The following is a 16,884-nucleotide window of genomic DNA, read 5'->3' on the forward strand; positions in this document are numbered from 1 at the left end:
TTAAGCTGCTCGTGTACCACCCCTGTGAGCTAAACACCTGGAAGGCTGCATCCCATAGCTACAAAGCTGCCAGGAGCTTTAGCGGAAAGAGTACAGTGGAAAGCCATTGGAAGGAGAACTCATCTTCTACCTTTGTTCTCTGAAAACGTGCTGAACACATGACATCAGATACAAGGAGAAAAAAATTCTGCAGGACCATGAAGGTGTGGCTTTAGGGGCTAGGAGAGAAAGAAACAGCCTCTTTCAAAATTTCTTAGTTGATTGCAACTGAATTTGCAAGAAGTAGATAAAGAGCAAAACTAGGAAGTTGTGACAGCTGTGCACCACCAGCACAAAACTACTGGGAGACCTTGTGGCTTTAGTCAGCTTCAAATAACAGGTTTCTCTAGTTGCAACACTGCCCACTGGAAACATAAATAATGTTTCGTTATCTTTACACATTTGATTTAAAAAGAAAAGTGCCAAAAGCAAAACCTGCAAAGGAGCAGAGACTCAGTTCACTGGGAACAAGCTGGGTGTGCTGGTTTCTTGTAAGCAAACAAAAGGGAGAGGGCTCGGGTCAAAACATATCCTAGTGAAGTCTGGCTGCAGTCTCATACCACAGCTTTATCCAGATATAAATTACAGAGAAGCTGATTCTCTCCCAGTCCTGCCCAGCACCACCCCTACATTCAAAGCCACACGAAAGGACGGTGGAGGAAACCTGCCTTCCTCGGCAGTGGTGGTGGGAGCTGCACACACCTTTGAGTACTAGACAACGGAAGAGGTCTGACTCCTCAGGATTCCCCAGCCTTCCATCCCCACATGGACGTATCTGTGCCATACCTTCCCTGCCCCATCCCGTGCAGATCACACAGCCCGCGTCTCTGCTTCAATCTTCTGCTCCCCATGTAGGTTTTCCAGTTCTTGGACCTGGGCCACGTTCTGTCTGATAGCAATCTCTGGGCCCCCTCCGTACAGTGTGCTTAAATAAATCCATGTCTCCTCGGAAATCTGCCCATAGTCAGCACCTGAAAGGGACGACAGCAGTCATCAGACGTGCTGCCAGTAGGCCCTTGGTCTGTGCAGCGTTGGAGGAAAAGGCTGGTGCACCACAACACGAGGATGTCCTCTCCAACCACCTCCCCCTGCACAGGCCCACCCCTAGGAAAAGGGAGGCACAAGTGGTTCCTACAGCTGCACGGTCCAGACCCACTGAAGCCCCCCGCCCCACTGGCAGCTCTGCACTGCACAGCCGTAGCCACAGTGGTCCCCGCCAGCCCTCCGCAGTGCCACCTGCTGCTGGAAGCCACCAGGGCTCCACGGCAGCGTAGCCGACCGCTGTGGGGTCACTTCTTCCTTTCCCTGAGAAGAACTGAGCAGTGACAGCCCATGATACCAGGGCCTGCCTGACCCCCTCTCATGCACGGCAGTGAATGAGCTCTGAGAGCCCAGGAGGCCTACAAACACGTGCTCAGACACACCAGTCCCAGGCAGTTGGGGTTGCACTGCCTGGGAGAGACCGAAAATACTCCTCCAAGCTGTCCTAGGAGGGATGACTTAAGGCCATCAAAGCACAAAGCAGGGAAAGCAGAGAACTTTGCCATAAAGGTTACGGAGGAGGAATGCAAAACGGGTTGCTTTGAGAGATAAGCAAGATACAAATGCAATCTTAATCTGCTTGGCAGGAGAGCCCAGCGAGGACAGCACAAGCAATGGTATTGCACAAGCTGGACCACAGCAGATGCTGAGTAAAGACAAATCAGGAGCAAGACAAGATCAAAGCTACAAGCTGGGCAAAGGCGAGTGGTGGAAGGGGCCTGGGGAACAGCAGGAGATGAGGGACCGCAGGCTTTACTATGGCAAGTCACGTCAGCAAGCTGGTCATGCAGGAGCTGCCAATGGAGAACTGAGATGGCTCACTCAGGGCAGTCAGCACAGGGATGTGCAGAGAACTGTCATCCTCTGCAACACCATCTTGCTCTGTGACCGCTTCACTACGGACAGCTAGATCCAGTGGAACATTCTCCTTCACCTTCTAGGAACACTACGAGACAGCAAGCACAAGCCTTACCCTGCTTAACTTGCACGTGGCCACCTGCTTTTGTGAGTGCAATCTTGCTGTTGTCAATTGGTCCAGGAGGCTCTGTAAGAGGAGAACAAACATGTCAAAAACCATTCTGCTTTCCATGTTGCCACCAGATTCAGCTTATTTCCCGAGCTAGTTCTCTTATTTCTGCCCTGCCCTTGGGGACCTGAGGCAGTCTGAGTGGCTGGGGTCTGAACTCCGTTCAGCTTCAAGCCATACCAGTCAGGTGCAGTGCTCACTGAGGAGGTGCACCTAGCAAATAGACTTGTTTCCATTCTACCTCTCACTCCTGACAGACTCCAGAGGTCTCTGGCTTCTTACCATTATCCTTTCCCTTGACAAAGGCTTCCCACTCACGGAACCACTGCATGCTGATACAGTAGATGACGCTTGGAGACTCCTCTGCCTGGAAAGCCTTGTTCAGCTGGGAGAGCAGAGAACAGAGACATGCAGGAAGGATTTAGTCACTCCTGAGGTCTGGGGGAGCCCCTTCCATTAATTGTAGGGCAGCCTTGCCATTCTTCAGAAGAAGCCCACGTAATTCCACCACCTTCCTCACAACCTGTTCCTGCTCACTAGAGCAGGCAAGAGACTATGATGGTTTCAAACTTTGCGTCTGCATGCAGCCATGCACAGCATTATCATGTTCCAGCTGCCCCTCCCTGTGCTGCTAGCACTGGGGAACCCCAAGATCAATCTCCTGGCCATGCTGTAGATCATGTTTGGAAAACAGGGGCAAGAGTTTTCCACTAACTGTCTGTGACAGGTCTCCATTTCCCACCTCTGCCCTTTGTCGTTGCTTCCAGATGCTTCCCATACGAACCTTGATGAAGGTGTCGATTTCAATTCTCCTGCGTTTGGCAAGTGCTTCAATCTCCACTTGGCAAATTGAGCACACGTACAGATGGTTCACAGCAGGGCCACCCCCAAACCTGAGCACAGGAAGAGAGGGAGGGGAATGGAGAACTGCAGGAGAACGGAAGTGCTTCCCAGCCCTGAATCCCACAGAGATGGATTTTTATACTACTCCAGATGCTGGTGAAGGAGGTGCAACTGCAGCCGTTTTCTGAATGGAGAGTACTGCCTTTACTCAACACAATATGAGGGTCACAATATGGCTCTGGGACTGCATTGATATAGCTCGTTTTGGTTTAGATGAGGAGGCTCTATCAGATACAAGTCTTTGCCAGTCCACGCCAAGTACTGCATGGCCTGGGAAGGGATTATGTCTTGGTCACTGCCCAAGGTGTGAAACAAAAAACAAAACTCATTGGGAGGAAGAATGAAGTGGCCATATTGACCTGTTGTAGAGATATTCCCACACGTTCTGGGGCAGAATCACAACCAGGTCATCAATGTAGTGGTACTTATTAGGAGGGATCCCTGTGGAGGAAAGGCAAGAGGGAGAGTTAACCAGGAAACTCATTACTGCTGGGTAAAGACACGAATGAAAAGGCAGATCTTCCTTGCTGAAAACTCCCTGATTCCAGAATCTGCCTCCTCTGCTAATGGAAGACAGTCAAGAGTTCATTAACTGTGGACGTTTCTCAATTCATGGTCTCAGTTTCTAATCAAGTGCTTCATTTCCAATTGGTGATTTATAAACACAAGGGCTCCCAAGCACCACAGATAAAGAAGCAGAGCAGTAAAATGCAGTATCAGCTCTCTTCAGTAGCACGTGCCCCATTCTCCAAACAAACACTGAAGGCCAACCTTGCTGATAGGGTAACACTGATAAATGCTGCCTTATCTGCTTTCTACAGGTTTGTTTTTAAAAACAAACGGAGAACTGAAAACTGTTGTTTCCAGCAGTACACATCCCTCCGGGCCTCTGATCAGCAGGACAATGGGGTAATTGTCTCATCTCTCCCTGAGCAGGCTGGAGTTTCTGCCAAAGATGCGGATCCTACTGCAGCATACACTGTATCAGGACGACAGCTGGAGCTTTTTTTCTGAAGCATAAAAGGTATAGCTGAGAGTTGCTATTCCCAGGTCCAGCAGCACTGCCTTACCTCCATGAGAGCACAGAAAGGTGTGATTGGTGATGGGACCAGGCTCAGCAAAGGTGTTGAATTTATTGAGCCACTCTCGAGAGATGTAGAACTGCAGTAAACTGTGCTCCTTCATGCTGGCAAGGGACACAACTTTCTGACGCTCTCGCACAGCCTCTTCACTGCTTTTCCTTAAGTAGAGAAAGGAAGAGAAAATAAGTGATTCCTGAAAACTTACTTTTCCAAACACATTTCTAGGTATTCTGCAACTAGCAAGGGACTGCTGCATCCAGGGCACTGCTCACCTGTAGAACAAGACATAGGCTTCTGCATTCTGTACCACGGTCTCATGGACTTCAGTGACATACTGGTCATCAAACTCGTACCACTGGCCATTGATCACGTTCTGGCAGTAGGCTATGTAATGCCCACCTGTAACAGAGAAAACACGACACTGCTGGGATTCGGAATGCAGATGGAAGTCAGGCCTGGGATAACGTCAGCAGCACAAACAGGATTAGCTTCTGGCAGAGAACGGAGAGACAGCAAAAAAAAAAAAAAAAAGGCATAATTCCTGTTCAGGCAAGCTTTGCAGGAGCAGGGGAGCCTGGCACTGTCACCCTGATTTGCCTTTCTTGGAAAGGGCCTCTCAGTGAGACTGAACATTGGGAAAGGGTTTGAGCCAACCCAGTGGTGAGGCTGAAATAGCTGCTGGGTTCACTTTTCAAAGGGCAGAGGCTGAGCAAGCCTGGGAACGGCAGGGGCAGGTCTTACACTGCACTTCACCCCAGAAGAGGTGTTGGCTAGTCCTGGAACACACTTCTGCTTTGCTCATGCTCATCTTGTTCCTGTTCACCTCTGTACTCACAGAAGAAGGACTTACTGCCTGCTGTGCCATGGTGACAGATGACTGACAGGAGATCGTAGGTGGTGATCTGGGAGACACACTCCTTGGCTAGGAAAGGTCGCAGATCCAGCCCTTCCAAGGGGAAGGAGACATGACTGTTGATCTTGAAGGAATACATCACCTCATGCCGGAACCGTTTCAAGTGGATGCAAAGAATCTAAAAGACCAAAGACGGACAACACCAAAGTGCAGTTTTGCCGTGGGTATTCTGATCCGACAGCACATGTCTGTGCATCTGATCTTTGCAAGAGTTCTTTGCCTGTTAGCCATGAATCCTGGTGGCTCATCACCTTAGAATGGGGAAGTGTCTTCTGGTCTAGATACAGAAGAATTTCTGTTCTACCTCTAGCCTCCTTACCTTCTCAGTGGCTGCTGAAAGAAAATTAGGAAACAAGGTGCTTTTACTCACCTCTGGTAGCCGGAGGACTTTGCAGTACTTTACTCCATTCCGCAGTCTGAGGGAGAAAAAGAAACTAGCTGTGAGAAATCTCTAACACAAAGGGATGCCAAAATGCAAGTCAGGGTCTTGCTCTGGCTGGGTCTTGCTCACTTTGAAATTCAAGACAAATCCTGAATTCCAGCAGCAACAAATTCAGGCTCTTTGCAGCATCCTTCCCAAATGAAGCACGGCATGAGCAGTTTGTCATGCCTCTTCTTTCTAATACAATAGTTCCATTACTGCCACGCCACATCCCTGTTCATATCCTTCTTCCCTTCTTTTCCCCGCAGAGCCAGCACTTCTCCTATCTGCAGTCAGTGACCTCTCAAGACCAGAACTCTAATTTAAGGCAAGGCAGATTTTACATGCCACTCAGCAGAAGAAATGTCCAGGCAGAGGGCACAGCAAAATGTTTGACAGCAGTACAGAGAAATAAAGTTCCAGAAATACAACAGAATACAGATAATGCAAACTTACTTTTTACACCGTTCACAACTGTACATGTTGTCCCCTGTAGACGAAGAGAAGAAAGCCATTATGCAGTTACCCAGAGCACACAACACTGATATGGCTACATTTCCATCCAGTGCAGAGAAACCAAGTTAAGTGACCTCTTGGGGAAGCCAGGGTGAGAACAGATCAAAACCAGCACTTCTCTCAGTAAGTGTAGGCAAAAAGAGAATGCAGTCAACTAGCAGAAAAGTATACAATTGCCCACCGCCACAGGTGAATACAGCAAATTGTTTAAGTCCTCTAGAGCTTATGGAGTGAATGGAGAAAGTGAAGAAACTAAGGCTAAGGAGCCACAGCACTCACAAACAACGAACATCCACGTCTGCTCCTCGCTGAAGACACTCTCACCCAAACTCAATGAAAAAGCAGCACCCCTGAGCAGGTAGGAACACTCACTTCTGTTCAGAGATGCTGAACTGCCAACTTTTGGTACTGCCAGTCTCTAAGTGAAATATTGAGGCAGGATTTCCAGGAGATTTAATCCGCCTCCAAAATGCATGTGAAATACTCCTCCATGCGGTTTTCCTTGTTTTGTGCTGTCAAACCCCACTGAAGAAAACTCACCTTTCAACTCATCTGCTGCAAAAAAGGCAGCAAGGCAATCCTCCAGCGTCACAACAGGACCCCAAAACCAGCTAGGGATACAGGATACCACAAATCTGCAGAAGAGAGGGGATTAAGAGAAAGAGTTATACATAAAATAGCTGGATGCTTTGGCGTACAAAACCCCAATGGATGATGGGTTTCCTTGTAGCTGTAGGTCCTAAGCTCATCACACATCCCAGAGGAGCAGAGAAAGCACGATTTCTCTCAGCTGATGTTCCTACTCTGATTGCTCAAACTGGAAATGATTTGGAAAACTATGCCAGGAATTAATTTGCTCTGGAGGGCAAGGCTGAGCTAAAGGCAGAAGTGAGGGATCACCAGCTGCACAAGAGATCTCCAGGTATATGACAAAACTAGAGGAACAGTAGCAACTGGTTTACATTAAAAGGCTCAAAGACCTGTGAGGTACCTCATACTGTCGTCCAAGGAATGGTTACGATTGACATTCTGCTGTAAACACCACTGGTTAAGGATAGCTGCCTTCCAGCACTGCAGGGCAAACCCCAGAAAAAAGAGGTCCTGCATAGGGAACACACCTCCGGATATACTCCATGATGAAAGCAATCCAGCCTTGTGAGGCATAGTTGTCCCCACATGCCCCTGTCTTAGGTGGCACATTTTGGTAGATGGCAGAGTGCAGCTTGGCCAAGTCCTCCTTCCCTGGGATTGGGAGTGACAGGTCCTGGAATGTCTCCACTGTCGTAGAAACCTGGAAATATCCAAGAGGAAGAGGTCTGAGTTTCCTGTGCGTGTAATGGAGCTGGGACCTGACCTTCATCACCTTTTATCACTGCTTGGATTTTGTCTAGGCTAGAAACCTGAGCTGGCAGTAAAAGCAACTCGCTCTCGCTAACTATTCTTCATTGCTGTCAGCAGGATTACTTTTGTCATGGTTTTTGTAATACTGGAATCAGTTTTCTAATGTGAATGTGATATTGCTAGACCAACTCAGTAACACGGATAAACAAACAGACCCCTACAGAGAAATACGACTTCTTGGCATGGCAGGTTTCTCACACTTCCCCCACCATCCACCTACTGTCATTTTAGCAGGCCTACTGCATCCCACAGTGTTTGGAAATAGGAGCACCATTTCCTAAAAAGAGATCTACAAGCCAGAAGACTGTGCTCTTTGACTGACAGCCACCAGAAGACTCACTCTGTCGCAGGTGAGGCACTGCACCAGGCTGAGAATGGAGCCATCGAAGATGTCAGAAATCACACTGCGATAACGAAGTTCTTTCTTCTTTTTCCCAGAAGCCTGCATCTGGGCTGAAAGACAGACAAAGAAGCCTTATTATGTAGCAGCTCCTTCCCAGTCTCTTATCATGCAGCCACACAAGAACACAGGACAAGTGCTGTCCTGCATGTTCAGATGCCACTTGTATGCCAGTGAGATAGTGGAGCCCGTTGTAAACTGACATGAAGAACACTGCTGCTTTGGGTGGTACAAGAAAGGGGGAGGTAGCCAACTGAACCAACACAAACGTGCCAGCTCTCAGCAGGCAGAAATTGTCTTACTGGAAATCCTGTTTCCATCCTCTTACTACATGTTTAGAAGCCTCCCCCTGCCACGGAGAGTCCCTGCTTTTCTGAGGTCTTGCAACATTTTCCTCTAACCTTGACACTGTACTTCCTCTCCCCCCTCACCTGCCTGTGTACTTTGTCCTTTTTTTTCCCCTCTGACATTTACCATGTGTTCCCCAGATGTCTTGCATTGGAGAGGACTCTCCACAGCAGGGACTGGCCAAACACACAGTTTTGTTTAATAACAAACCCTTTTCCCCACGCACATGTGCGTGGAGACAGAGTGCTTTTTATCCGGCCAGAACATCTGTGGCTGTGCTGACCTCAGCCAAGGGCCTGGGACACAGTTGAGGAAAGAATGCCTTTATTGAACAGCTGTAGGGACAGTGGTATAAGCACATGCCATTGTGTTTTCAGACTATGCAATGCTGAGGGATTTCGATTTGCAATTTGCTTGGGATGAAGAGACCAGTTTGATAACAACAGAAGCCAGGCTCCATTCTGAAGCCTAACAATGCTCCCAGCACTGGATTGACATCTGCAGCCTTAATTCTATTATTGTGAGCCCAAGATGTCTAAGAGGCAGGAAGCTCTCTCTCTGTAACATCATCTTACAGTGCTTTGGCCCACATGCTATGAAATTCAAGTCTGGCAGACAAATGTTTACACATCTCCACACTCCCCTAAAGGGACAGAGCTTGTGCCTGGGACTTCATAGCCATTTTATTAATAACAAACACAGCATGCAGATGCAGAAATGGAAATCATTTCAGGCTCCAATATAAGAGCATACGAGAACATCTGTTGTGCCCAGAGCTTGACTTTACCTGCAGGTTTACTGTGGTCTTTGCCTAGTACTATTTTAGAAAGCACTGATGTCCAGGGGAATCAGCACTTCTTACAACTGTTAATCATGATGGATTCCTTCTCTCTTCTGTAAATGAACCCCTCCTCCTCTACATGCCCTTTGCCTCCCAGCATACACTCTTTGCACTACCTTTCTTGAGTACATAGGAAGGTCCAAGCCTGGCAGGACTGGAGCGAGGAGGACTGCTAGAGAGCTTGGAGTGCATTTCATGATGGACTGGACTGCAGGGGCGTGAGGAGCAGCGCACGTAGGCATCATTGTCAGGTTCTGTTTGGGAAAATGGGGAGGGAGAGGAGCACTGGTGAAAACCCCAGTTATGAAAGGCAACCCTACTGCAGTCAGTGTCAGCCCAGCTCTGCGTTCCAGCACAGAATCATTCCCAGTATGCACAGTTCAGTGTCTATTAATTTTCCTGCTTGCACAGGTTGGCAGATAGAGCTTCCTCAGTGCATGGATAAGAATGCACACAGAGCTATACTGAACAGCTAATAATTATATATATAAAAAAAAAAAAACAACCCGCCATTTTTTCACACTTATGACTAATTAGGTTTTACAGCTTGCTCCTGTATCCCTAATCCACATAAACAGCATTGCTGTCTTCAGTGCCAGTTGGCAGAGTAAGACACTTATATAAAGAAGTGTTGAAAGATCGGATATGTTCAGTTTGAGGTGACTCCACACCTACATCTTAACTGCTGCTCTTTTCTTTTCCCTAAGACATAGAAATGCATAAACTGTGCATCTCCCTTTTCCCTCCCCAAAGCCCACAGTCCAACATTAACAAACACCACCTTCCATGCCTCTTTCACAGCTAATATTTCCCCAGGCCAGCCTATCAGATAAAGCAATGTACACACAAAAAACCTTTTTCTTAAGTTAGGAAAAAGCATAAGTACAGTGTTTGTAGGTTTGGCAGAGGCAGCTATCACTGCCTTCAGGATGTAGTTTTTACTCAGTTCTGTAGCACTTTAGCCTGGCTAAGCACCTCTCTGGCTCACACATTACGTTTTCTTACAGAAGCAATTGTGCACAAAGGCAGAACTACTGCCAGGGACACTGAAGAAAGTCTTGGATGCAAAACCTTTTGAAACCATAGCAGGAAGAGTCACCTTATGTTTTGTTTGCCACTGCACTACAACACTGTCCCTGCATAGGATGATAACATGTCTTCTCACAAATAACACAACTGGAAGAGGTTTATACCTGGTGTCCTACATGGGCTGGCAGGACGGGGAGCTGGCAGCATCTCAGGTGAGGCTCTACCATCAATTGGCATCATAGTAGTATCAACATCTGCATCCTCATCCACCTGCTCCGAGTTGTTGCGCCGATGGCCACAGGAGAACTTTCTGTCCTTCATCCTCTCTTTCTCAGAGATTCCTCTCCCTGCTTCATCCTGGATCAACAACTCTGTTTCTGCCAAGGAGCTGCTGCCCATGCCCGCTGTGGTCCGACTCTGACCATCTCCTTCACCCCTGTCACTGCTTGAGTCACAGGAGAGGAACTCGTCCTCCGAAGGACTTCGGTCACCCTCTCGCTTGTCATCCTGGTCACTGGTATCCAAATCCCTCGTCTCTGCAACAATTGGTTCCTTCAGTTCTTCATGAAGCTGATCCATCAGGCACCGCAGGAACTCCTGAGTGTCCTGAAAACCAGGAGTAATTCCATGTTAGTATCCATCCACAAATGGGGCAAATGAGAGGGACAAAAAGAGGAGATGGCTCCATTCACAGCCTCTTTCAATGCTGCCCACAAGGATCAGCCACCTCTGCAACACAGGGAGATCCTACTAAAGCAGAGAGAGTACCGTGGCAATGTACCAAGAAGCCTGTCTGCTACATAAATGTTTTTAACTCCCAAATGATAAAAGGCCCAATTTTTATCTGAACATCTTCAGCTGAAAGACACTGAAAAGCCAGGGAGCAGCCACAGCATACAAACCATGAGCTTATTTATCAGGGCTTTACCACTGATAAGAGGAGAGAGACAAGGAGAAAACTAATGAAGACAGCAGGCCATAGAGAATAGACTCTTACCCACAAAACAAATTTCATGAACACTGACTTCTGCTCATGGCAATCCCTCTCTTAGAGAGGGCAGATTAAAATCTTTAATAAATAGAGAATGGAACCAGAAACCAAAGACTGTACAGTCTAGGTGCAAGCTCCTATATTCATAATACGTGGTAAAAGAGCTGATTCATTGGCTTCAAAGGACCTGCTGGAAAACGACTTGGTATTTTGACAACTCCAGAAAGTTAATTATGATGTTTCCATTATTTTATGGAAGTTTGGCTTTTAGCCTGCCCTGTCTTCCTTTTAACTTTATCTCCTTACAGCTGAGAGTCTTCCAATCCAACGTACTTCACATCAAAGATAAATACAGAAGTTCTTTCATTAATCATTATTTTTATCCTCTGTTTTGATTTCCTGTCAGTATCACAGTTTAGATGTACTGTCACTTTTCTTGTAAATTTTCTAATCATAGTTTGATGTTTACATTTTATTCTGAAGAATAAACACAAGAGACATACTGATAAAAACTTCAAAGAAAAAAAGGATACTATCTTTAAATAAGATTTAGGTTGCTGTAATTCCCCAGAAAAAGAATATAGAGCATTCATATCTAACTTTTTAGCACAGATTTATCCAGGTTTCTCTGCTCTGACGTGAATAAATAATACCTAACTCTCATATAGCATGTATCAATAGATCTCAAAGCCCTTTATAAAAGAGGTGACCATCATAATTTCAGAGTTGAGAAAGCTGACACAGGAAATGCACTGATTTGGTACCAGCAAGCCAGAGGCAGGGCCTGGAAGAGAACCCAGGTCTCCTAAATCCCATCCAAGTGCTCTATCAGATCACTAATACTGACACAAAATGGGCATGACCCCTGAGTATAAGCTCTTCCTTCTGAACAAAGCACCACCACTGCAGGAAAAAAAATCCCACCATCTTTGGAATAATGGCATGTTATTCCCCACCTGCTGTGCATAGCCTCGGAACATGGGATTGACGAGTTTAATTCCATGGGATAGACTGCTTGGAACAACATAACTCGGGCTGTTTAGATATGAAGGGGAGAAAAAAAAAAAGTTAGTTTGCTTATCAGGCCTGGAGCCAGTTTGTCTAATAAGCCATAGAACAGGGTGTGGTAACTAGTTACAGAGGACAAAAGATAATTATGCACCTGGAAAGCCTGGGCATATATTTCTCTATTAGTTGGATGACATACAAATGAAGAGACAGGAAACATCTCGCAGTCATTTCAGTCTATCATTCCAGAGAGACTCTTCCCTAGAGCACATTTAACTTAAAGCTCTGTCCACTTTGAATTGTCTCAAGTGATTCTTTCCAGAGCAGGGTTTTGCAATTAGTTACTTGGTTTGATTTTGCAGCACCCTGTCTGTCTCAAAATCTGGGTGGGCTGGCCACCCAGTAAATGAGGTAAATCAAAACCAATAATAAAATGACATCATATTGCTTCAAAGTCTACAGCGTTCTATTCCAGACACAGTTCACTTTTGCTCTGTATCTTACTTATCCCTTGTTAACAACTAAGATGAAACAAACATGCAATGCCATTTAAATTCCTAGTTTGACTTTTTTCAATTGATTGCACAGAGCAGACATCTTCAGATTTAAACAGGGCTGCATTATTTTACACTGTCCTTTGAACTGATCTAGAATTTGAACATTTGCCAAAACATCACCTGCATTTTCCACTTTCTTCGGTAAAAATCTCTGTATCACTTTTTCCATCCAAATCATCAATCCCTCTGCTAATCAAGAGCCATGCAATTAAGTGCTGGTCAGACCATGCAAAATACTAAAAAATGGCCAAAAGTATTCCCTTACTCCATCATTTTTTCTTCATTGCCAACAGAGAAGCTATATTAAAAAAATCTCTTCCTTTTAAATGTTGCAACATTAAGTATGTATTCTTTTCATTGACATCAATATGCCCATTTTATCACCACTAGCAGGATATGGGATCTCCTAGATATGAGGGAATCCTTGCATACCCATCTACTTAGGGTTTGAACTGACTGCCTTAGACAATGCACTTATTCCTGAAGATCAGATTTCCTCTTTGCTGATGCCAGACTTCAGAACTAACATAACTATGAAACCTGTGCAGATTAGATTAGGGAGTGACCACTCACCGTTTCTTATGCCAAACCTCAGACACCAACTTCTGGTAACTTTTGCACAGTGCTGGTTTCTTATCTGTACGGACCAGTCCACCACATTCCAGAAAAAACTGTGTGAGAGGTGGGCTACAAGAAAAAAAGAGAAGAATTCAGTGCACAGAAATTTCTCCTCTGCTTCTATTTAAGGGTTTATCAAAACTTAAATGCATGCCTTTTCAAAAGCATGCTTAAGATACTGTTTTTTAAATCAAGGGAAGAAGTGATTCCAGATGCAGACTTGACTCCTAACTTGAAACAAATGAAAAAGGCTGATCTGAATCTGTTCCCAGTATAGAGAAGAGATCCTGGAATTAGTTCTCAGCAGGATGGCTAGAGAATATTTTAGGATATGGGTTGTTAGAAAGATATCACTGGGGAGAATAAAGAGATGTGATTGTGTCTTCCCATGTGATAAATACATTTCTGTCGCAATAGAAATTAAGAAGTTTTACTTCCAGCACTCATCTAAACATGAGTCTCGTATATAGCCACAAGTTGGCTATTCACTCAGTTTCCTACTGTAAAACTTCTGTTGCCCTAAACCAACACTAATGTTTTCTGCACCTAGCCTGGCTGATTTCTCTTTGCAAGACCCATGAAGATCTCAGATCAGAGGCACCACTTTTTATATTTAGTGAAGTCTAGTAAAGACTCTACTGAAAAGCCCTAATGCCTACCAGTTAGAGAGAGCCTGAAGTGCTGCATTCATGTAGCAGGAGTTCCCAAGATTTTTCATTCCAGTAAGGCCTAAAGCACAAACAAGAGAGGCATGAAACACTTTCCAGACATGCTGGTTTCTACATTCCTCCCCAAAGGAGAGCGAATTCAGCCCTTTCTAGGCAGTCTCCACACTCTGCTCCTAGGAACCTCTCAGTGCAGGTCCTACAGATTGCAGAGTTACCCTCACAGCCCTTTCATCAACTCGATGCAGAGCTACCTCTTGGTTTCAAATCATCATCCTCTGATTCAGATTCGCCTTCATCAGCCACTGCAATTGGAACAGCTTTCAAAGGGTGAGCAGGCAATGGAGAATCCTAGATTAAAGACAGAGAAATAAGCATCAGTGAGAGGCCTGCTTTAAAAGATGAGTTGTGAGAGATATTATCTTACACATAAATCGAGCCAGCCTTTAAAAAAAGCACACTGGAGAGAGAAGAACCAGTTGCACTGTCTACCCTTCTCACTAATGCAAGGAGGGAGTGGAAATAGTACCACTACTGCTTCCAATACACATGGTAAGAGAGGCCTCAGGAATATGCAGCAGTGTCAGAAGTACATGTGTTTCTGGTCTGACAGCTAAAATTCCCATGGGCCATACATTGAAAATGTAGATGTGACAGCTGTCGTGGTTCCTCCCAGAAACAGACGCCCCATGGAAGAGGCTAGGAAAGGTTAAAAATAAAGTCAGAATGGATATTCAAGTCATCTGGAAGCCGTCTTGCTGGGAGATCCTGTAAGGCAAGGTCCTCTAGCTACAGGTAGCCACTTTCAGTGAAAGAGTTCCTATCACAACAAAAGCCTGGACAATAGTGGAAACCTCTTGGCTAATTGTGCAACAGATAAACAAAAACCCTGCCACGCTGTGACACAGACCCACCGGTTCAGTGAACTTTACTGGCAGTGACTGCGTGTGCGTTGCCAGCCGCTGGTCCAAGAACACCTCCTTTTCACAAGCGTAACACCAGACGCGGAAAGTGGTCAGATTCACCGTCAGATTGTGCTTTTTGGCCTAAAAATTAAAAGGTGAAATAATGAATCTGATTTGACAGCTGGCTCAAGTTGAAACACTGGACTACCAGAATAGGGTAGAGGAGGATTAGGTAATGGGAAAAATCCAACTCTGTCTATCTTAAGGTGGACAACAGAGAAAAGCTCACCTGTGCATGAAGTGTGCTGTGGTCAGCAAAGGACTCCCCACAACCAACATAAGGACAACCAATCTAGTGAGAGAAAAGAGCAAAAGTACAATGGGCACGCCAAATTAGACCCTTCACAAAATAGTCTGCAACTCCAGTCCCACCAGCAGCTGCAACTTCAGAATTGATCTTGCCAGTTTTCTAACCCGCTTTTTATTCAGGGCCCAGAATAAGACAGAAAATTGAAATTGTTTGATTTAAGAAAGAAAACCTGGAACCAGGTTTGCACCCACATAAAGGCTCCATTCCAAGGCAACTGCTCCAATGGGCAGCTCATTTGAGCAGTGTCAAAACGTCTGGGCATTCCAGTGTAAAAATAAACTGCCCCTGCCCGCCCGCATGCCCCTTGTCATTCCTTTCCACCTCGCTGCCCTGAGCAACGTCTTCTGAGGTCTCACACTTGCAGCCTCCCTTCCCAGTTGCCAGCAGAGGCAGGACCCAGCCAACAGTCAATGCTGGGCACTTTATTCATTCCTATTGGGACTACCAGGGGGCAATCACGTATGAGGAGTGAACTGTTACATCCTGGCATATTCTGACAGCGTTAGCCTTTAGTCTAGGGAGTCTTTTCCTTGGAATCCATCAAAAAACAGTGGATAGTTCTACTGAGAACCCCCTCTTTGCTTCCTGCTCTTTTTTTTCAGTACAATACTTTCTTCTTTTTTTTTTAATTATATTAAAGAGAAGTCCCACCATATCATGCACACAAATAGCAAGCCATTTTTACCTGAAGACAAGCCCAGAGATTTGGTCCCACAGCTCCACAAGACTGGCAAGTTCCCTGCATATTCATGATAAAAGAAGGTTTGTTTGCTTGTTTGATTTTTAAGTAACCTAGTCCTTCAAGAGTGGGAAACTTCTCTATTAAGACAGGCCTCGCCCACCTGCAGCTCACAATATTTCATTTCTTAATATCACACTTCCAATTAAATATACGCTTTGCAGTGTTTTAGCTAAGTGACACATTTGAGCAGGATAAAATGACAGTGAGAAATAGATCAGATGGGGTCGGCAAAGGCTTACTTTATGGGACCTGTGCAGGGTACATCAGCATTGGAAGAAGAGTTTCTGCCTCTCCTCTATGCAGATAGGCAGCATTTTCTTTGAAAAGCAAACATGCTAACTCATGCACAATAGCTAAAAGGGAAAGGACTGACAACCAGAACACCCTGTACCTTGGATTTGAGCAGCAGATCGTCCCTGGTCACCTCTCCTATGGAATCCAGGTGAGGACAAATGTCTCTTGTATCCCCCATTTTCACCAGCGCTCACCTGCAGGGGGGTGCTTTCCTAGGATAAGAAAGGATAGCTCCTTTCAGCTACATGCCAGATTTGCTCTCACAGTAAGAAGATAAATTAGCATATTTTGTATACTAGAGATTACGACATCCACCTTTAAGGTTCGGAGATCAAAAATCTAAATCTGGAGTCAGTCGTATTAGCTAGCACAGTTCTGACCCATTGTTGAGTGGCTGCACTGTGGTATCGTAAGTAAGCAAGCAAGGCAATAGGGAGGAGAAGGAAACACGTGAATAAAGCTAATAATCTGTACAATGAGAAATGTGCATTCAGAAATGTAGGGAGGTGCCCAGTACACAGGCACAGCTTCAGCAGCACCACTGCTGACTCGGTTTCAGGTATGGGGGTGGATTTGCTGTAGCCTCAAAATGAAAACAGCAGTACAGTGACCTGCTGACCACCCTCTTCTTAATCTTAAACTCCCAGACTGTCTGGATCACATAGCATCTCTGAATGATGCAGTGTCCTATAGCAATAAAAATGCCCATTAACTCATATATGCTCTACATACATAACTTAACTGGTCTTACATACCATGAATACTCTGTAATC

General features: G+C 45.6%; 1 protein-coding gene across 1 annotated transcript; it reads right to left on the reverse strand.

The window, feature by feature from the left end:
• Positions 1–849: 849 nt before the first annotated feature.
• USP20 (ubiquitin specific peptidase 20) lies at positions 850–16,289 on the reverse strand. The gene is made up of 23 exons (XM_009573048.1): positions 16,209–16,289; positions 15,761–15,814; positions 14,995–15,057; positions 14,715–14,846; positions 14,055–14,151; positions 13,795–13,864; positions 13,091–13,204; positions 11,909–11,987; positions 10,126–10,567; positions 9,035–9,186; positions 7,684–7,785; positions 7,061–7,233; positions 6,483–6,577; positions 5,883–5,916; positions 5,376–5,421; positions 4,943–5,123; positions 4,365–4,491; positions 4,081–4,250; positions 3,370–3,451; positions 2,892–3,000; positions 2,390–2,492; positions 2,054–2,125; positions 850–1,010 (listed from the first exon to the last, which is right to left on the reverse strand). Exons 1-23 carry the CDS (start codon positions 16,287–16,289, stop codon positions 850–852), a joined length of 2,739 nt encoding a protein of 912 aa, XP_009571343.1.
• Between the last annotated feature and the right edge of the window lie 595 nt (positions 16,290–16,884).

The sequence above is a fragment of the Fulmarus glacialis genome, unplaced genomic scaffold (assembly GCF_000690835.1).
Source record: "Fulmarus glacialis isolate BGI_N327 unplaced genomic scaffold, ASM69083v1 scaffold3270, whole genome shotgun sequence".
Lineage (NCBI taxonomy): Eukaryota > Metazoa > Chordata > Aves > Procellariiformes > Procellariidae > Fulmarus > Fulmarus glacialis.

Excerpts from the sequence above, each read along its gene's own strand:
- USP20 (XM_009573048.1), bottom strand. The coding sequence starts at position 16,289 with ATGGGGGATACAAGAGACATTTGTCCTCACCTGGATTCCATAGGAGAG. Across the intron at positions 14,152-14,714 it reads CAGTAAAGTTCACTGAACCG|GATTCTCCATTGCCTGCTCA; the intron begins GTGGGTCTGTGT and ends TCTTTAATCTAG. Across the intron at positions 3,001-3,369 it reads TGGGAATATCTCTACAACAG|GTTTGGGGGTGGCCCTGCTG; the intron begins GTCAATATGGCC and ends TCCTGTGCTCAG.